This window comes from Glycine max, chromosome 10 (assembly GCF_000004515.6).
Source record: "Glycine max cultivar Williams 82 chromosome 10, Glycine_max_v4.0, whole genome shotgun sequence".
Taxonomy (NCBI): domain Eukaryota; kingdom Viridiplantae; phylum Streptophyta; class Magnoliopsida; order Fabales; family Fabaceae; genus Glycine; species Glycine max.
Window position 1 is genome coordinate 41,045,295 of NC_038246.2, and position 22,314 is coordinate 41,067,608.

The 22,314-nt window shown below is 38.9% G+C and overlaps 1 protein-coding gene and 1 long non-coding RNA gene across 3 annotated transcripts; both read right to left on the minus strand.

The window, feature by feature from the left end:
- Positions 1–736: 736 nt before the first annotated feature.
- On the minus strand, positions 737–22,034 carry LOC100306262 (eukaryotic translation initiation factor 6). 2 transcript variants are annotated; one of them, XM_041005542.1, is made up of 10 exons: positions 21,709–21,917; positions 21,598–21,622; positions 21,384–21,438; positions 21,113–21,209; positions 20,913–20,998; positions 20,412–20,456; positions 19,761–19,787; positions 1,885–1,988; positions 1,253–1,363; positions 755–1,167 (listed from the first exon to the last, which is right to left on the minus strand). In XM_041005542.1, the coding sequence occupies exons 3-10, from the start codon at positions 21,391–21,393 to the stop codon at positions 910–912; spliced, it is 738 nt and encodes a 245-aa protein (XP_040861476.1). In that variant the 5' UTR covers positions 21,394–21,438; positions 21,598–21,622; positions 21,709–21,917; the 3' UTR covers positions 755–909. The 2 variants fall into 2 exon arrangements, with proteins under 2 accessions (NP_001236199.2, XP_040861476.1); NM_001249270.2 differs by lacking the exons at positions 21,598–21,622; positions 21,709–21,917 and adding an exon at positions 21,935–22,034 and having other exon boundaries at positions 737–1,167.
- LOC121172889 (uncharacterized) lies at positions 4,186–8,931 on the minus strand. The gene is made up of 2 exons (XR_005886664.1): positions 4,905–8,931; positions 4,186–4,412 (listed from the first exon to the last, which is right to left on the minus strand). It is a non-coding gene; the product is annotated as an uncharacterized lncRNA (long non-coding RNA).
- Positions 22,035–22,314: the final 280 nt, after the last annotated feature.

Here is a 22,314-nt window from a genome sequence, read left to right on the forward strand (position 1 = left end):
AAGTTTTCATGCAATCGCAAAGTACAAAAAGTCTATCTTCAATAGCAAAGTTCAATAGTAACAAAGCACACAAAGTTAGTTTGTCTGTAATAACAAATTACATCTAAATAAGAACTATCTCTAAGCAAAGTTTCTTCTAACTTGATAGTTAGCAAACATATTCATAGCTAATGTATCTTGGAATCTTGTCTATTCCTTAGTAGCTTGAATAGCTGTGATATCATTTATGACATTATTTTGAACTTCTCCCCTTGATTGATGGACTAACTCTTCATCAACAACACATAAGAATTCTATGTTTTGAACTCTGAAAGTTGATCAGTTTGTTGTTCGTCTCTTATGAAATTGTGTAACACAAAACAAACATTGATATTTTTATTTGTGTCTTTATATCAAAAAATGAAGGAGTTCTTAATATACTCCATCTCAAGAATACATTAAGTGTTAAAAAAAAATATTTTAATGATAACCGTTTAATTTGATGTTTATTTCTTTAAAACAATTAGTATACAATTTAAATTATCATGTTACTTAGATTACTAAGATTATAAATTAGTTCTTGAAAACTTAACATTTATGTTAAGATGTTAATAACAATGTTGCATCATAAACCGCATAAGTGGTGCACGGTGCACGGTGCACCTAGGACGCAAATACAAATTTAAGAAGCTAAGGGTGTCCATGTAACGTAAAAACATCCATATCTAACCTTTGATTTATGGACGACATCCAAAAATTGAAATAAAAGATCACATACGATTAATGGAAACCACGATTCTTGATTGAAATAAGCGTGTTCATATTTTGGATGACAGAACTATCACAAACTATTTACCTGCGAAAAACTGAAACAAACTGAAATATCTTTAGCAACAAGCAGTACAATATGGTACGAAAAGTGACAAAAATTTAGACATAAGTATCAATGAGTGATTTCCTCATCTCATCGACAATGGCACTAGGTTGGGCTTCTCTCAGCTTGAAAACACTCTCAATCACTGAAAGTTCTGTTGCTGTGGTGTCTGAACCACAAAATGCTGTCCAATCATTTACCGTCATCCCAGCAGCTATTACTTCACTACCACGGTTAACAGTCCCGGCAACCAAAGGAACCTGAAGAAGTGTGGAAAGTTCATCCAAGTCTTCGATGGAGGTGTGAGGGTGGACCTGCACAAAGTGTATGGTCACAAATTATAGTACACATTTTTGAAATCAGGATATTCAAGAGGACAACATTGGGTCTTGTACTTACCAAACCACCTCTGTTGGAGAATACACAGTAACTGCCAACGAGAATATTACCTGCAACAGTCTGCCTGAAAACTTCTACTCCAAGAACATCTGCAATCATCTCCTCAGTTTCCTGAACAAAAATTTCACGATGAATAATAATAAAGCAGGACAGAATCATCTTGGATTAGAGTGGTCAAGTTACCTAGTCTTACCACACATGATAGCAAACTTCTCAATGAAAATTTGTCCATGCCTTTTATAGAAAACTATTTACAGTTTTCGTGAGTTGTGATCATAACCTAAAATTTTTGGATTTAGCTCTCTGATAAAGTAGAAAGTCTGTGAAGTTAAAATGCAGGGGTGTATCCACCCTCGATTTAAAGTGGCTAAGTTTACATGATACTTAAATTCTCAAGGGTATATACATACTTTCTCGCATTATACACTTTCTTACTTTACAGCAGTCAAATTCAAAAATTTAAATGATCAATTCAGATTGACAAGCAAATATGTGACATGTTGGCCATGTCTTTACTCAGCACCCATGCTCAACATGCAAATATAACTGTCTCCAAATCAAATTCCAATCCTAAATTAGTATAAGAGATTAGCATATGAAAGAAAAGACTATAATTTATAATAAGACAATACCTTGTCAAGATCAGTGTGTGTGAGGGCCACATGGTCATTACATGCTATACAATTTCCCAGAGCGGATAATCTTTCTTCTATACGGTGAACAGCAACTTGATCAGTGTCATACCCCATTTTTGACCCGTTTTTATTTCTTTTTTCTTGTCTTTTAAGCCGGAAATTTCCATCATTTCAGATGAAATTTCGGCAGGGAGGTATTTTAAAATACCTCAATTTTGTTTTGAAGACGCCCCTTTTTATTATTATTTATTTATTTACCTTTTTTTATTATTATTATTTTTATTTTTTTAGTTATTATTTTCTTCTTTTCTTTTCCTTTTATTAAGTGTTTTTTTTATTTCCGTTTTTTTATTAATATCTTTATTAGTATCTTCTTTTCGTTTTTTTTATTTTTTTATTATTATTATTATTATTATTTTTTTTATTTATTTTTATTTTATTTTATTTTGCTGTTTTATTTTTTTTTTTGTTTTTTTTCTTTCTTTCTTTCTTTCTTTTTCCTTTTCCTTTCCTTTTTCCTTTTTCTTTTCAGTTTTCTCGGTCCAGGCCCAGAGGGGCTCTTCGTTTTTTACCCTAATTATGTCCTTTAAATGCTGCATTAATTACTGTGCATGTCAGAGGGAGAGAGAGAGGGCAGAGGTGAATACGAACAGTCAGAATACCAACAGCCTAGCCACCACGAGCCACCACTCAACAGCCCCTTTCCTCCTCCGCGAACCACCACCATCGGCCTAGCCACCACTCAACCGCCACTCTCCTCCTCCGCGAACCACCACCATCGGCCTAGAGCCACCACTCAGAGCCACCACGAGCCACCACTCAGAGCCACCACTCAGCGCCACCCTCCCCCTCCGTGAACCACCAACACAAGAAAAAACCAAAATCATCTTGCTCATACTATTCATTTCCTTCCCTAGAAATCGAAACGTTAGAACAGAAACCCACGCGAACACAGTAACCCACTCACTCACGCGGCCTAAAGCCTACACCAACCACCACCATCAGCCGACACCCACACCCACACAACCCAAACTGTAACCGTTTCCACTCTGAAGCTTAAACGATAACATAAGAACAAAGGTAGTTCACTTTTTTTTTTTCTAAGATTCAAGGCTAGATCTAGGCTTTATCAGTATTGGTTTTCAAAAAATAACGGTGGATTTGAGAACTAGGGAAAAAAAGGAATTCAAAACATGTAGTTTTTTTAAAAAAGGAGGAGTTTCTTTTTCCGACGCGGCGGCGCCGCCACCCATGGCCGGCCAGCCACTGCGCCGGTAAACAGCTTCCGGCGGTGTGTGGTTAGAGAGAGAAGAGAGCTTCTGAAGCGTTTCTTTAGAGAGAGGAAGAAATTGGATTTATGTTATTTTAGGGTTTATTTTCGAATTTATACTGCTGCCATGACCAATACTATGGTGCACGCGGATCTCTGTGTCCCCATGGACCATCAGGGTTGAACCGTTAGATCCTAGATCTAACGGCCAATGTTATCCCCTGTTTTGATCAGATGCGTCTCACCTCTTGGTTTTTACTTTGTTCTTCTTCTCTTGTGACGTTTGATTAAGATCTAATGGCTAAAACTGTGCCTCCCCATGATCAAATCTGGACGCTTCGATCAATCTGACGATTCAGATTTGATCTGTTAAGCCCACTTTTTATTTTGAGCCCATTTCCTTTTTTCTGTTCCTTCTAGTATTTTACTTTCTGCACCCCCTTTTCTTCTCTTTTTTTTTTTTTTTTTATTACTTTTTTTATGCATCATATTTACTTTATGCCCTTGCATTTTTTATTTTCTTTATTTATTTTCCAGCACCATATCTATTTTACGTCTTGCATTTTATTTTCCAGTATCATTTATTTTTTGTCTTGCATTTTTATTTTGTTTATTTTTATTTTATGCATCATATTTACTTTATGTCTTGCATTTTTTATTTATTTTTAGCATCATGTTTATTTTATGTCTTGCATTTTTATTTTCTTTTTTTATTTTATTTCCAGCATTATATTTATCTTTATGTCTTGCATTTTTTTTTATTTATTTTTAGCATCATGTTTATTTTATGTCTTGCATTTTTATTTTCTTTTATTTTATTTCCAGCATTATATTTATCTTTATGTCTTGCATTTTTTATTTATTTTTAGCATCATGTTTATTTTATGTCTTGCATTTTTATTTTCTTTTATTTATTTCCAGCATCATATTTATTTTTATGTCTTGCGTTTTATTTTCTTTATTTATTTTATGCACCATATGTATTTATTGTTTTGTATTTCATGCATTTTATTATTTCTTCTAGCATATTTATTTTAATGCATTTGAAATTTTTATTTATTATTGTCAATTAGAATGTATCTAGGTCCAATGTAAATAAAAATAAAAATGAGAATCTGCACCGACACTCACATTTATTTTTATGTTTTCCGCCGAGGACGATCATGTGATTTGAACCGTATCCGAGGAAAAGGGCCCTCACTTGATCCAACGTCATTTTAAGGGATCCGGCGCGTTTAGACTTATCTCCGTATAACTAAAAAAAAAAAAAAAAGAGAGTCAAACAAAAAAACCAAAAAAAAACTTTCCATAATCGAAATTTCAAAAAAAGGGTCAATCTTTATCCTTTCTTTCTTAATCAAATCTTTAATCAACCTTTAATCAATCTAACTTTTTTTTCAATTTAAAATCAATCGAACTCACTTCTTTTATTTCTTCTATGCCTTTTCGGCCTCTTATCTTGCCTAAACTCTTCTTTTTTTCGAACTTTAAAATCAATCAAAACCAATCACTTGACTTTCTACCCCGAACTACATGATTTTGATCCCATTCGGGTATGTAGGCAAAAGACTTTGTCTTTCCAAATCAATAAAAATAACAAAAACATTTCTTTTCCTTTCCCTCGAACCTATCTCTTTAATCTTTTCACACTTGAGCATTTATTTCAAAACAAATAATTAATTTAGCATAAAGATAAAATAAGCAAGAGGTTCCTATAGAGTACTATAGACGTTTAGGGTGCTAGTACCTTCCCTTTGCGTAACCAACCCCCGGACCTTTGATCTCTCAAAAATAGGGTTTTTTCGAGCTTTCTCCCTTTTCTTCGGAAAAATAAAAGATCGGTGGTGATCTTAAATTGCGAGTCAATGCTAATCAATAGCTTGATATCCAAAAATCACCGCGACAGAAAAATGGCGACTCCACTGGGGATCACACTCCTAAGTGGGTTAAACCTATCTTGTTTTTCTTCATCTTTATGCTTTATTATTATTTGAAACTGTAAATACGTGCCTAAGTGTTTATCTTTTACGTGAGTGGTGAGATAAGTCCTACACCCGGACTTGAGGGAAACATAAGATAGGATGGTGGTATAATCATAGTGTCTTTCCGAGAGTGAGTTTCGGATGTGGCACATGTGATAACCCCGCTCAATGGAGGGATCTTGGGAATATTACTATGTTGGCATGAGTAGTCGTGTTCAGCATTAATATTTCCAAGCGACCTATGAAGTTGAGGACCTTTAGTTACCTTTAACCCATCTTAGCCTTTTAGGACGTAGTGCGGTGGCTAATCAAGAGTAGTCTTGAATTGGTTGATACGCGATACTACACTCAAACGAGGCTTTCCTATGGACGTTGTTGGACCGGGAGTAGTCCCGTAATCCGACAATATCCGGAAGTGGTCAATGACTTTGGGAACTTGGTAGAACCCGTGATACAGGTACATATGAAACCATAGTCCTTACCAAATGGCGTGTTTACCCTTAACTCCAACATTTTGGACTTAACTTCACCATGTTTTCTCCATACTGTGGCATAATCATGCATACATGCATCCATGCATAAACTCTTTTTTTTCATCCAAATTATCGAAGGACTTAGACAAGCTTTTTGTAAACTTTGTAGATATGGACATCCCACTGAGAAGCACTAGGAAGTACCTTTTCAAAAAAACAGACCTGTTGAGATTAAGGGAGCTAGCATCTTTAGTAAGTGATCCAGTTGATTTTCAAGCTCATCATGGGAAGTTGCTCAGAATTCTTAGAGTAGATGTTGAGGAAGGATGCCTAGAGACCCTGGTTCAGTTCTATGACCCGCTCTACCATTGCTTCACATTTCCCGATTACCAGCTTGTCCCCACACTTGAAGAGTACTCCTACCTAGTTGGTTTACCCGTACCAGACAAGATACCTTTCCATGGTTTTGAGCCTACCCCTAAACCCTCCGACATCGCAGCCGCCCTCCATCTTAAAACCTCTATCATCCAAGCAAACCTTACCTCTAAAGGAGGCCTCCAAGGTCTTCCCACCCACTTCCTCTACCAACAAGCCTCCATATTTGCTGAAGCAGCTAGTATACTTGCCTTCCATTCTATCCTAGCCCTCCTTATATATGGCCTTTTACTCTTCCCAAATATTGACAACTTCATCGATATCAATGCCATTAAGATCTTTCTTACAAAGAACCCCGTACCCACTCTACTCGCCGATACCTACCATTCTATCCATGACCGTACCCAGGCTGGCCGTGGAACCATTTCTTGTTGTGCACCTTTACTCTATCAGTGGTTTACCTTCCACTTACCTCAATCCCGTGCCTTCAAGACCAATGATGATAAGCTTTCTTGGCCTCGCCGAATCATGACTCTTGACCCATCTGACATTGTTTGGTACCAAGCAGCTAGTGATGTTGGAGAGATTATTGTGAGTTGTGGTGAATATCCCAACGTACCTCTTTTGGGTATGCGTGGCGGAATTAGCTACAACCCGCTTCTCGCTCGACGACAATTTGGGTACCCGATAAAGACAAAACCAAACAACTTTGCCTTGACTAATGAATTCTATCTTAACCATGGAGATCATTCGAACAAAAGGGAAAGATTCGCACAAGCTTGGAGCGCTATCCGCAGACTCAACAGAAGTCAGTTGGGAAAGAAATCAGACTATGTACATGAATCTTACACCCAGTGGGTTATTGATAGGACCAAGAGCTTTGGCCTACCCTACCGCTTACCTAGATACCTATCGTCCACCATCCCACCATCATCCTTGCCTATCCCCTTTGATACTAAGGAAGAGTTTCATGAACAATTAACCAAAGAAAGGCAAGAAAAAGAAACTTGGAAGAGGAGATGCCAGGAGCTCGAGCAAGAGAATGAGACTTTGAAGGGGAAGATAGCCCAACAGAGCCGTGAGCTTTTTATCCAGAACCAGAGGATGGTTGAGAAGGACGACTTGCTTCGTCGGAAAGACGCTTTGCTCCACCGAGATGCTAGAAGGAAGAGGAGGTTTATGGATTTGTTCTCCCGTGCACATTCAGATTCCGAGGATCCATCTACTCCGGGAGTTTGAGTCTGAAGTTCTTAGGACCTTATGTTTAGATTTTAGCTCCCGAAATCTCTTGACTTGTAAAAAAAAAAAAAAAAAAAAAAAAAAAAAAAAAAAAACCTATAATTTCTTTGTAATATTCCAATGCTTAAGTGAAGTGTTTCAGTTTATGATGTTTACAATTTCTCTAACAAGTTCTTCGATAATAATTTGTTCCCTTTCTTTTTGCATAAGCATAAGCATGCATCATGTTGCATTCATGGTTTCTAAATCGAGTCTCACACTGTGTTCACTACTTCAAAAAGGGGGGAGTCAATCAACCGCCGCCCAAGGAAAGTGGCCCGACGAATTCTCCACAAACCAACTCGCATTTACAACACCAGGGCCAATCGGAAGAGGATGGATATAGTTGAACAAGAAAATCAGAGTCTCAGGGAGGAGGTTGCCACTTTACGAGAGGGAATGGATAGGTTGACGACCATGATGAGTGCACTCCTGTCAGCCCAGAACTCTCAAGCTGCCGCCGCTGCTGTAGAGCAGCCTTTGGTGAGCACAACCCCGCTATCTACGGTGACTTCTCCACCCCTCTTTTTGCCTCCAGGTTGTACATGGGGAATGCCACCTCCAGTCTGTGGAAGCTCCCAGCCCGCTGTATCTGAAGCTCCACCTCCTTTTGCTCAGCAATCAGCACCGGTTCCGCAACCCAGTACCTCTTTCCCTCAAGCTGCAATGACTTATTCAGCTCCACTGATTCACACTATTCAACAAGAGGTTGAACCAATTTTCCAAGCTGAAAATGTTGTAGCCTTCGACAAGATGGAAGAACTCCAAGAAAGATTTGATGGTATGCAAAGGGAAGTCGAAGCCCTCCGAGGAAGAGATCTGTTCGGGAAGGACGCCTGTGAATTATGCTTGGTCCCAAATGTTACTATCCCTCACAAGTTCAAGGTGCCAGACTTCGAGAAGTATAAAGGGAACTCTTGTCCCCGCAGTCACTTGGTGATGTACGCGCGGAAAATGTCCATGTATACTGACAATCATAAGCTGCTTATTCATTTCTTTCAGGACAGCCTGACTGGGGCCGCTCTGAAGTGGTATATGAATTTGGACAGTGCGAGCATTCGTACTTTCAATGACCTGGGTGAAGCGTTCATCCGGCAGTATAAGTACAATTTGGACATGGCCCCAGATCGTGATCAGCTCCGTGCGATGACACAAAAAGAGAAGGAAACGTTCAAGGAGTATGCCCAGCGTTGGAGGGAAGTGGCTGCCCAGATTGTCCCGCCGTTGGAAGAAAGGGAAATGACCAAAATATTTCTGAAGACCCTGAGCCAGTTTTATTACGAGAAAATGGTTGCAAGTGCACCAACAGACTTCACTGAAATGGTCAACATGGGTGTGCGATTAGAGGAAGGTGTCCGAGAGGGACGTTTGGCTGTGGAAAGTACCCCTGCCGCAAGTAATGCCAAGAAGTTTGGAGGCCACTTTGCGAAGAAGAAAGATCAAGAGGTGGGAATGGTAGCTCATGGTAAGCCTCAGCAGAATTTCACCCCATATCGTCAGGTTGCGAATGTCGCATCCACTATCCCAAACCCATCATATCACCAACAAAGGCCACATTACCCCTACCCGTACCCTCCACAACAATACCCTCCACAACAATACCCTCCACAACAATACCCTCCACAACAATACCATCAGCCACAATACCCTCAAAAACAACAAAATCGCCCGCAGACCCCCCAACAACCATATCATTCACAAAACCGTATCATTCACAAAACCGCCAGAAAACAACCTTTGATCCAATCCCGATGAAATATGCTGACTTACTCCCCGCCCTGCTCGCCAAAAACCTTGTCCAGGTCAGAACACCCCCTCGTACACCAGATGTTTTACCTCCCTGGTTTCGTCATGATTTAACCTGCGCTTTCCACCAAGGGGCCCCAGGTCATGACGTTGAAAACTGCTATGTCCTGAAGAATGAAGTGCAAAAACTAGTCCGGGCCAACTTGCTATCCTTCAAAGATCAGAATCCCAATGTTCAGGCGAACCCTCTGCCGAACCATGGGCCTGCTGTCAACATGATACAAGATTGTGATGAAGACGGTGTCATCCTGAACGTCCAGCACGTCCGAACTCCCCTGGTCCCAATACATATCAAGATGTGCGAGGCAGCTCTGTTTGACCATGATCATGCAGCGTGTGAAATATGTCCTGTGAATGTAAAAGGATGCCCGAAGGTACAAGAGGACATACAAAGGCTGATAGACAATAGAGAACTAATCATCACGAGGAAGGACAAGGAAGTGTGCGTCATCACCCCTGAGTTTCAGCGGTTGGAAATAAGCTATAACAGTGGGGAATCAACTACTACTCCACTGGTGATTAGCTTGCCAGGACCTATGCCGTATGCTTCTCTAAAAGCGGTCCCTTACAAGTATAGTGCCACGATGTTGGAAGGTGGGCAGGAGGTGCCTTTGCCCTCTCTAACTCCTGCGATTTCTGTGGACAACATTGCTAGTGACGGTAAAGTTCTAAGGAATGGACGTGTTATCCCCACATTGTTTGCAAAGAAAGTGAATGATCCGGCAGTTAAACAGGCGACAGTGAATGGCCCCGGTACAAGGAAGGAAGTAGGCCAATCCAATGGGACTAGCAAGAATTCTGATCATGACGAGATTCTGAAACTGATCCAGAAGAGTGAGTATAAAGTAGTAGACCAGTTGTTGCAAACTCCCTCTAAGATATCCATTTTGTCTCTGCTATTGAACTCAGAAGCACACCGTGAGGCTCTAATGAAAGTGTTGGACCAAGCTTTTGTGGAGAGGGACGTGACTGTTAATCAATTGGACAGTATAGTAGGAAACATTACTGCCTGCAATAATTTAAGTTTTAGTGATGAAGAGCTTCCTGAGGAGGGGAGGAACCACAATCTGGCGTTACATATATCGGTGAACTGCAAGTCTGATGCTTTGTCGAATGTACTTGTGGACACTGGTTCCTCATTGAATGTAATGGCCAAATCCACATTAGACCAACTTTCCTACCGGGGGCCTCCCATGAGAAGAAGCGGGGTGGTTGTCAAAGCGTTTGATGGATCAAGAAAGTCTGTTATCGGGGAGGTTGATTTGCCCGTTACAATTGGGCCGTTTGTTTTCCAAATTACATTCCAGGTGATGGATATCCAAGCCGCATACAGTTGCCTTTTGGGTAGGCCATGGATCCATGAAGCTGGGGCCGTGACATCCACCTTGCATCAAAAGCTGAAGTTTGTCAGAAATGGGAAATTGATCACTGTGAGTGGAGAGGAAGCCTTGTTGGTTAGTCATTTGTCAGCTTTTTCCTTTATTGGTGCTGATGAAACAGAAGGAACCTCTTTCCAAGGCCTGACTTTAGAGGGTAAAAAGCCAGAGAAAAATGAAGTATCTTTTGCTACTTGGAAGAGCGCACAGAAAGTGGTGCAGGAAGGAACAGGTGTAGGATGGGGAAAAGTTGTGCAGTTGCTGGAGAGTAAAAACCGTGAAGGACTGGGATTTGCTTCTTCTGCAGGATCCGCAACGAACAGTGTTGGATCAAGCTCCATTACTAGCACCTTTTGTAGCGCCGGGTTCATCAACAACTCGCCAGAAGCCAATGCTGTCTTGGAAGATGCTCCTGAAGAGATAGTGCTTGCATTTGTCACACCTGGAAAACTTGTTCGCAACTGGGACGCGGTTGACATCCCTTCAGTGGTTCATGCATCAAAGTAATGTGTCTTTGTTTTTCTGTTTGTTTGTTTTTCAAAAAAGGATCCTTTCGTCTTGCCCAGGACGAAAGCGCAATTATGTAGGGCTGTTTTGTTTCAAGCACTACTCTTATTAATGGAAAATGTGGTTTATCCCGATATCTATGCTTATTGCTCTTTCTGGAAAATGGTAACACAAAAAACCCAAAATATTTTATTTTTGTTTTCTGATTTCAATTAATTATAAAAAGTCCGCATTGTTCACTCATTTTCTAAAATCAATCATCAATCATATGCAGACTAGGCATTTATGAGCCCGTTGAACATAATAACCCTGCACCCTCTCCCAACTACGAATCTCCTGTCTACGAGGCTGAAGAGGAGGAGGATGATGAAATCCCGAAGGAACTTGCTCGGTTATTGGAATATGAAAAGAAAACCATTCGGCCTCATGAGGAGGTAGTAGAGGTGATTAACTTGGGAACCGAGGAAGATAAGAAGGAAGTCAAGATTGGGGCATCGCTTGAGGCAACTGTCAAACGAAGGGTGATTGAATTACTCAAAGAATACGTCGATGTGTTCGCATGGTCGTACCAAGATATGCCCGGCTTGGATCCCCGTATTGTGGAGCACCGTTTGCCTTTGAAGCCCGAATGCCCACCGGTCAAACAGAAACTGAGAAGAACTCGCCCTGACATGGCTCTCAAGATCAAAGAGGAAGTACAGAAGCAGATCGATGCAGGTTTTCTTGTCACATCAGAGTATCCCCAATGGTTAGCCAACATAGTGCCTGTTCCAAAGAGGGACGGCAAGGTCAGGATGTGCGTTGACTACCGGGATTTGAACAAGGCTAGTCCGAAAGATGACTTTCCTCTACCTCACATCGATGTATTGGTTGACAGCGCTGCAAAGTCCAAGGTCTTCTCCTTCATGGACGGTTTCTCTGGGTACAATCAGATCAAGATGGCAGTTGAAGATAGAGAAAAGACATCTTTCATCACGCCTTGGGGCACCTTTTGTTACAGGGTAATGCCTTTTGGGTTGATAAATGCAGGTGCCACTTACCAAAGAGGCATGACCACTCTCTTTCATGACATGATGCACAAAGAGATAGAAGTGTACGTGGATGATATGATTGTCAAGTCAGGCACTGAAGAAGAACATGTCGAGTACTTGCTGAAGATGTTTCAACGGCTGAGAAAGTACCAACTTCGACTGAATCCCAACAAATGTACCTTTGGTGTTAGATCTGGAAAACTCTTAGGTTTCTTTGTCAGTCAGAAAGGTATTGAAGTAGATCCTGACAAGGTCAGGGCCATTAGAGAAATGCCGGTTCCACAAACAGAGAAACAAGTGAGAGGTTTTCTTGGGCGTCTAAATTACATTTCTCGTTTCATCTCGCACATGACAGCCACGTGCGGACCTATATTCAAGTTGCTTCGAAAAGATCAAGGGGTTGTTTGGACCGAAGATTGTCAAAAGGCTTTTGATAGTATCAAGAATTATCTGCTAGAACCTCCAATTCTTATACCTCCAATTGAAGGAAGGCCTCTGATTATGTACTTGACTGTGTTAGAAGATTCTATGGGCTGTGTGCTCGGACAACAGGATGAGACCGGAAGGAAAGAACATGCCATCTACTACTTGAGCAAGAAGTTTACAGATTGTGAGTCCAGGTACTCCCTACTTGAGAAAACTTGTTGTGCACTAGCCTGGGCTGCCAAGCGTCTTCGTCACTACATGATTAACCACACCACCTGGCTAATATCCAAAATGGACCCGATCAAGTATATCTTTGAGAAACCCGCTCTGACAGGAAGAATTGCTCGTTGGCAGATGTTGTTATCCGAGTATGATATCGAATACCGCACCCGGAAAGCAATTAAGGGAAGTGTTCTTGCTGATCATTTGGCTCACCAACCAATTGAGGACTATCAACCCATCAAGTTTGACTTTCCTGATGAAGAGATTATGCACTTGAAGATGAAGGATTGTGATGAACCATTGCTTGGAGAAGGTCCAGATCCCGAGTCTAGATGGGGTTTGATTTTTGATGGAGCCGTGAATGTCTTTGGCAATGGAATTGGGGCAGTTATTATCACTCCTGAAGGTAATCATCTCCCTTTCGCTGCAAGGTTACAGTTCGATTGCACCAACAATATGGCAGAATATGAAGCATGTATCTTGGGCATTGAAAAAGCCATTGACTTGAAAATCAAGAACCTTGACATTTACGGGGATTCAGCTCTCGTAATCAACCAAATCAAAGGAGAATGGGAAACTCGCCACCCCGGCTTGATTCCATACAAAGATTATGCGAAGCATTTGCTAACCTTCTTCAACAAAGTGGAGCTTCACCACATCCCTCGTGATGAGAACCAGATGGCAGATGCGTTAGCAACTTTATCCTCCATGTACGAAGTGAGTCACCGGAACAATTTGCCAACAATCAGAATTCAGCGCCTCGAGAGGCCCGCCCACGTGTTTGCAGTCGAAGAGGTTGTTGATGATAAGCCCTGGTTCCATGATATCAAGTGTTTCCTTCAAAGCCAGGAATATCCACCCGAAGTATCCAACAAAGACAGGAGAACTTTGAGAAGATTGTCTGGTAATTTCTTCCTAAATGGGGATGTTTTGTACAAAAGAAACTTTGACATGGTACTACTCAGGTGTGTAGATAAGCAAGAAGCAGAATTTTTGATGCATGAGATACATGAAGGCTCCTTTGGTACTCACTCCAATGGACATGCAATGGCTAGGAAGTTGTTGAGAGCAGGTTACTACTGGATGTCGATGGAAACAGATTGTTGCAAGCATGCCAGGAAGTGCCACAAATGCCAGATTTATGCTGACAGAATTCATGTACCACCAACTACACTTAATGTTCTTTCTTCTCCGTGGCCCTTCTCTATGTGGGGCATCGATATGATTGGTAGAATCGAACCGAAGGCTTCAAACGGGCATCGTTTCATTCTAGTGGCTATTGATTACTTCACCAAGTGGGTTGAAGCAGCATCTTATGCAAATGTGACTAAGCAAGTTGTGGTCCGCTTTATCAAGAATCAGATCATCTGCCGTTATGGTGTGCCCAACAGAATCATTACAGATAATGGAACGAACTTGAATAACAAGATGATGAAAGATTTGTGTGAAGAGTTCAAGATTGAGCATCACAATTCCTCTCCTTACAGACCTCAGATGAATGGCGCAGTTGAAGCTGCAAACAAGAATATCAAGAAGATAGTGCAGAAGATGGTGGTCACATACAAAGACTGGCATGAGATGCTACCGTATGCTTTGCATGGGTATCGTACTTCAGTGCGTACTTCAACAGGGGCAACCCCCTTCTCTTTGGTGTATGGTATGGAAGCAGTACTCCCTGTGGAGGTTGAGATTCCATCGATGAGAGTTCTAATGGAGGCCCAGTTATCAGAAGCTGAATGGTGCCAAAGCAGATATGATCAGTTGAATCTAATTGAAGAAAAACGCATGAAAGCCTTGTGCCACGGACAACTTTATCAACAGAGGATGAAGCAGGCTTTCGACAAGAAGGTTCGTCCTCGTGTGTTTCAAGAAGGAGATCTTGTTCTCAAGAAGGTTTTATCTTTCCAACCCGACTCTAGGGGCAAGTGGACGCCTAATTACGAAGGCCCATATGTCGTCAAGAGAACTTTCTCTGGTGGTGCACTGACTCTTACAACTATGGATGGGGATGAGCTCCCTCGTCCCGTGAATGCGGATGCAGTCAAGAAATACTTTGTCTAAAAATAAAAGAACAGCTCGGTAAGTCGAAAACCCGAAAGGGCGGCTTAGGCAAAAATGAGCGTCTCGGTGGGTCGAAAACCCGAAAGGGCGGCCCAGGCAAAAATTAGAGACATCAAACAAAAAAATAATTAGCCTGATAGGTCGAAAACCCGAAAGGGCGATCTATGCAAAAGTTAAAGATCAAAAGACAAAGTAACTGCATCGAGATGATCTTTGTTCATTTGGGGCACAATGGAATGTCAGGGAGACCCTGAATCTGAAGCATCCAAACAGTGGAATTCAAGGTTGTCAGAGGGAACAACGGTTATTGTGTTCAATGAACCTTCAACTTATATTTACCATTTTCCAAAACTTTGTAAGATCAGTGGAGCCATGCCATTGGCAGGTCATCACTCTTTCAAATAAATTTGAGCCTGTTGCCTTTCATTTGGAATTCTCATTTATTCAGCTTATAAAACCTTTCCTTTTTTATGGTAGCATTTGAAACAAAATATTTCTCAAAATCATAAATTTTCTTTCATGTCTTTTTTGAGAAGCACAAACAACAAAACACTTTTTCTTTGAACTCGTGAATAGATGAAGGGTGTGTCAACAGCTACCATGAGAATGGGTAAACCTTGCAGGTTGCACGTGGTCAATTGCTTTTGTTTTCTAAAAAAAAAAAAAAAAAAAATAAATAATAATAATAATAATAATAAGCATGACCACAGAAGCACCAGCTCTTCTACCATGTATTTTGGGATTGGCACGTTCTCCCAAGAAATGTTTATTCCCCATCAGTTGCTGCATACGCCGGGCTTTACCCCGTCACTATTTTGATACACCCTGGTGGCATCATCCCCATTGAAGATTGCCAAGTGTTTGTGATGCGACGTCGGGTCACTTTCCATCTTACCTGTCCAATCTTGTTCCATCAAATCTATCATTCACACAATCATACAAGTCAATCCTCCATACAGTCATACAAGTCGTGTCGTCATTCAGGCATTCATACATATACACATTCATGCATATACAATAAAGACAATATCATGCGTACATGGCTGCATTAACCATCATGAGTCTTGCTTCATTTATCTTTTCATTTCAATCAATCATGAATAATTTGTAACCTTCTATTTCCCCGAGTGTCATCCCCAATGGGTCTGATCCAAAGGTGTCACCCTCTCTCCGCCAAGTGGCAATTTCTTTAATGAACAGCTTGTGCATCATTTGCCTCTGTTTCATGTCATCAGTTGGCTAGTTCGGCAATAACCTGAACAGTTGACATTCATCTTTGTTTTTTGTCAATTGACTAGTTCAGCAATAACCTGAACAGTTGACATTTATCTTTGTCTTTTTGTCAGTTGACTAGTTCGGCAATAACCTGAACAGTTGACATCTATCTTTGTTTCTTGTCAATTGACTAGTTCGGCAATAACCTGAACAGTTGACATTTATCTTTGTTTCTTATCAGTTGGTTAGTTCAGCAATAACCTGAACAGTTGACATTTATCTTCAATTCTTGTCAGTTGATCAGTTCAGCAATAACCTGAACAGTTGACATCTATCTTTGTTTCTTATCAGTTGATTAGTTCGGCAATAACCCGGACAGTTGATATGTATCTTTGTTTTTGTCAGATTGGCTAGTTCGGCAATAACCCGAACAGTTGACATTTATCTTTGTTCCTTATCAGTTGGCTAGTTTGGCAATAACCCGAACAGCTGACATTTACCCCCAGTAAAACCATGTGATCCCCAGTCGGACCCCTTTTCTTTAACAAAATCGGGTACCATTTGGTTTTGTTATTCCCAGTCAAGCCATTTACCTCGTCTTGCATTCATACTTGCATCGCAAGCATTCGCAACATTACGTGCATAACAGTGCATTCATAGCATTTTGTAGTTGAAATTGGTCAAAAATGGTGTACTCTGTATTTAAATCTCTTCGACCCGTCGCTTTAAAAGTTTCACTTTTAAATCTCCGTAACGAAGAGACTTAAATAGGGGCATCTGTCATACCCCATTTTTGACCCGTTTTTATTTCTTTTTTCTTGTCTTTTAAGCCGGAAATTTCCATCATTTCAGATGAAATTTCGGCAGGGAGGTATTTTAAAATACCTCAATTTTGTTTTGAAGACGCCCCTTTTTATTATTATTTATTTATTTACCTTTTTTTATTATTATTATTTTTATTTTTTTAGTTATTATTTTCTTCTTTTCTTTTCCTTTTATTAAGTGTTTTTTTTATTTCCGTTTTTTTATTAATATCTTTATTAGTATCTTCTTTTCGTTTTTTTTATTTTTTTATTATTATTATTATTTTTTTTTTTATTTATTTTTATTTTATTTTATTTTGCTGTTTTATTTTTTTTTTTTTTTTTCTTTCTTTCTTTCTTTCTTTTTCCTTTTCCTTTCCTTTTTCCTTTTTCTTTTCAGTTTTCTCGGTCCAGGCCCAGAGGGGCTCTTCGTTTTTTACCCTAATTATGTCCTTTAAATGCTGCATTAATTACTGTGCATGTCAGAGGGAGAGAGAGAGGGCAGAGGTGAATACGAACAGTCAGAATACCAACAGCCTAGCCACCACGAGCCACCACTCAACAGCCCCTTTCCTCCTCCGCGAACCACCACCATCGGCCTAGCCACCACTCAACCGCCACTCTCCTCCTCCGCGAACCACCACCATCGGCCTAGAGCCACCACTCAGAGCCACCACGAGCCACCACTCAGAGCCACCACTCAGCGCCACCCTCCCCCTCCGTGAACCACCAACACAAGAAAAAACCAAAATCATCTTGCTCATACTATTCATTTCCTTCCCTAGAAATCGAAACGTTAGAACAGAAACCCACGCGAACACAGTAACCCACTCACTCACGCGGCCTAAAGCCTACACCAACCACCACCATCAGCCGACACCCACACCCACACAACCCAAACTGTAACCGTTTCCACTCTGAAGCTTAAACGATAACATAAGAACAAAGGTAGTTCACTTTTTTTTTTTCTAAGATTCAAGGCTAGATCTAGGCTTTATCAGTATTGGTTTTCAAAAAATAACGGTGGATTTGAGAACTAGGGAAAAAAAGGAATTCAAAACATGTAGTTTTTTTAAAAAAGGAGGAGTTTCTTTTTCCGACGCGGCGGCGCCGCCACCCATGGCCGGCCAGCCACTGCGCCGGTAAACAGCTTCCGGCGGTGTGTGGTTAGAGAGAGAAGAGAGCTTCTGAAGCGTTTCTTTAGAGAGAGGAAGAAATTGGATTTATGTTATTTTAGGGTTTATTTTCGAATTTATACTGCTGCCATGACCAATACTATGGTGCACGCGGATCTCTGTGTCCCCATGGACCATCAGGGTTGAACCGTTAGATCCTAGATCTAACGGCCAATGTTATCCCCTGTTTTGATCAGATGCGTCTCACCTCTTGGTTTTTACTTTGTTCTTCTTCTCTTGTGACGTTTGATTAAGATCTAATGGCTAAAACTGTGCCTCCCCATGATCAAATCTGGACGCTTCGATCAATCTGACGATTCAGATTTGATCTGTTAAGCCCACTTTTTATTTTGAGCCCATTTCCTTTTTTCTGTTCCTTCTAGTATTTTACTTTCTGCACCCCCTTTTCTTCTCTTTTTTTTTTTTTTTTTATTACTTTTTTTATGCATCATATTTACTTTATGCCCTTGCATTTTTTATTTTCTTTATTTATTTTCCAGCACCATATCTATTTTACGTCTTGCATTTTATTTTCCAGTATCATTTATTTTTTGTCTTGCATTTTTATTTTGTTTATTTTTATTTTATGCATCATATTTACTTTATGTCTTGCATTTTTTATTTATTTTTAGCATCATGTTTATTTTATGTCTTGCATTTTTATTTTCTTTTTTTATTTTATTTCCAGCATTATATTTATCTTTATGTCTTGCATTTTTTTTTATTTATTTTTAGCATCATGTTTATTTTATGTCTTGCATTTTTATTTTCTTTTATTTTATTTCCAGCATTATATTTATCTTTATGTCTTGCATTTTTTATTTATTTTTAGCATCATGTTTATTTTATGTCTTGCATTTTTATTTTCTTTTATTTATTTCCAGCATCATATTTATTTTTATGTCTTGCGTTTTATTTTCTTTATTTATTTTATGCACCATATGTATTTATTGTTTTGTATTTCATGCATTTTATTATTTCTTCTAGCATATTTATTTTAATGCATTTGAAATTTTTATTTATTATTGTCAATTAGAATGTATCTAGGTCCAATGTAAATAAAAATAAAAATGAGAATCTGCACCGACACTCACATTTATTTTTATGTTTTCCGCCGAGGACGATCATGTGATTTGAACCGTATCCGAGGAAAAGGGCCCTCACTTGATCCAACGTCATTTTAAGGGATCCGGCGCGTTTAGACTTATCTCCGTATAACTAAAAAAAAAAAAAAAAGAGAGTCAAACAAAAAAACCAAAAAAAAACTTTCCATAATCGAAATTTCAAAAAAAGGGTCAATCTTTATCCTTTCTTTCTTAATCAAATCTTTAATCAACCTTTAATCAATCTAACTTTTTTTTCAATTTAAAATCAATCGAACTCACTTCTTTTATTTCTTCTATGCCTTTTCGGCCTCTTATCTTGCCTAAACTCTTCTTTTTTTCGAACTTTAAAATCAATCAAAACCAATCACTTGACTTTCTACCCCGAACTACATGATTTTGATCCCATTCGGGTATGTAGGCAAAAGACTTTGTCTTTCCAAATCAATAAAAATAACAAAAACATTTCTTTTCCTTTCCCTCGAACCTATCTCTTTAATCTTTTCACACTTGAGCATTTATTTCAAAACAAATAATTAATTTAGCATAAAGATAAAATAAGCAAGAGGTTCCTATAGAGTACTATAGACGTTTAGGGTGCTAGTACCTTCCCTTTGCGTAACCAACCCCCGGACCTTTGATCTCTCAAAAATAGGGTTTTTTCGAGCTTTCTCCCTTTTCTTCGGAAAAATAAAAGATCGGTGGTGATCTTAAATTGCGAGTCAATGCTAATCAATAGCTTGATATCCAAAAATCACCGCGACAATCAGGTAGACTGTTTCTCAAATGTTGAAGCTCTTCAGCAACAGCCATGTCAGAAAGATCAATACCATAAGTCAGTACAATATCATAACTGGAGCTGAGTTCCATTCTATGTCACCAGCAACAGTTACTTTGCATGAATCAAGAATGAATAGCTTTTAATTCTGCACCACTTAAAATTTATTTTCGTACTGTTGTGGAGGAGGCAAATGAGGGGTAGGATCATATGTATAGCACTTTTAAATACAGTACTGCCAAAAAGTCCTTTTCAAAAATTAAAAGTTTGATCATTTTATTAAATGAACTTTGAAAACCAAGCATCTATGATGCAATGACATACTGAAATCAAAGACTAAAAGACCAACTTTTGATCACTCTTACTTCCATTACAAAATATGAAGGTACTTAGTATGGTATACCATGGATGAACTGTCAATCATTCACAATCAGAACCTCATACATCTAGTACACAAATGTTTAACCATTTACAACGCCCGAAAATTGAGGTTAGATTAGTTTGCCAATGCTATTTAAAAGAAAGATTGGAGTAATTGGTGGTTGGTTGGGTACAAAGATGTTTTGAGAGGCAAAGACCTGACATTAACATAGCATCAAACAGTACTGTGAATAGAAATAAACAGCAGAATAATAGGAATCACCTTGGTCTGTGGTGGTATGGGGCAAGAGAAGCCCGTTCTTGTTTCCTGCAAACCAATAAATAGGGAAGCTAATTATGACAGGTCTAAATCTAATAAATCAATAAATAAAATAAATTGATGTAACTGTTTTTTATTCTTTTACTAAATGAAGAATATGCCACTGACAGAAAAAGAGTGTGTGGAACCATCACTTAAAGGCAATGGCAGAGATCCAGATTGAATAAACTCCTCTAGAAGTACTTATAGTAGGAGAAAATAAGAAGTTAAATGAATCAAATTTTTTTCGTTAAAATCAACTTATCCACCTCAATTTTTTAGAAGCTCTCTCATCTAACTTCACAAAAAGCTGAAGTGCACAAGCTATTTTTAACTTATGGGAGAAGTTTGATTCATTTTATCTCTTGATTTTCTTTTCCTAGAAGTGCTTATTGAAAGATTTATTCAAACTGGTTTATAGTCCAAGGCAAGGAGTGTTTAACAACTAGGGGAAAAAAACTTTACCAACACAAAGACGACCAACGATACGAGTGCCACCAATGGAGGTCTTGACCACAGGAATAACATCTGCTAACTCAGCCTCAAATCCACTGTTTCAAACAGCACGTTAATTTATTCATATGGAGAAATGTTATGGCAATTTCCATCCATTTGAAACCAAGCACAAAGAGGTGTATTTTCACTAGTTCAAAAAGAATGAGAACCTGTAGAAGTTTTCGGAACCTCCAATAGCAAACAAACAATAGGCATTGGTAAGTTTTGAGAAGACTCCAACTTCACAATTATTCTCAAACTGAAGTCCTGCAGGAAACACATAATCAGTATATTATTTAAAGGAGAAAAATGTTTTCCACAAAAGAAGATCGCATACCAACATATACGATATATTGGTGACTTAAAATAACCAACATGAACAAATTCCTTAGAAAATGCAGACTAAACAACAGAGAAAAATGTAACTGTATCATCACTTACTAGTTGCCATGACAGAGATGCCGGAAATCTTTGACCAAAGTAACCAGCTTAATATCTGCAGCATTAGTTATCTAATTAGGAAAACAAAAGAAAGGAACCATGATTCACATGAGAACAAATTGTAGCAATGTTAAAGTTGATGATGAGAATCCTGATAATGAAGATTTCAGTTTCAAATGAAAAGAAAGCAATTACTACTACTACTTTGCCTTACTATTCTGCAAAATACTCCTTTGACTCTGCAAGCAACATAAAACAAGTGACCAATCCAACAAACTAAAACTCAAGTAACAAACTTGTATTGTATGATAGGTTAAAGGCCCACGTAGAACTAGAACCAATGCTATCTGATTCTACTATACGACTAAAGCATCAAGCTTCAGGCACATAGATAAGGTTCAAACTTGAAACTCCTTAACCTCATTTCCGAACACTATATCAACAAAAAGATAATAAATTTACACTTGAAATTACAAAACAGAAAATGGGTATTAGGGTATATTAGTTATCCTGGACAGAAGAAGATGAAAGCGGAAGAGGTCACCGCTCACCGGGGGTATAGCAACACAACAACAGAGTGTAGGGTACCGCCGAACCGAACCAAGTCAATTTCATAATACAATTATTAAAAACTTAAATATAAATACTATTGAAAAGGTTCCTTAAAACAACGTAAATAAATAATTGGTTCCCTAACTAGATATTTAGTATGGCCTTCGAATATCGGATTGGTGTAGTATGGAAAAGAAAGATAGGATAAGACGAGAAAAATGAATTATTGAATGACTAATTATAAGTTTGTAAATTTTTTAAAAGTTAATTGCGGTAAAATTAGTTTTTTTTATTTGTATTATTGTATATATTAATGAAATATATATTAAAAAATAAAAAAATCTAATTGAGTTAGTTGAACAAGATATTATTTAATTAT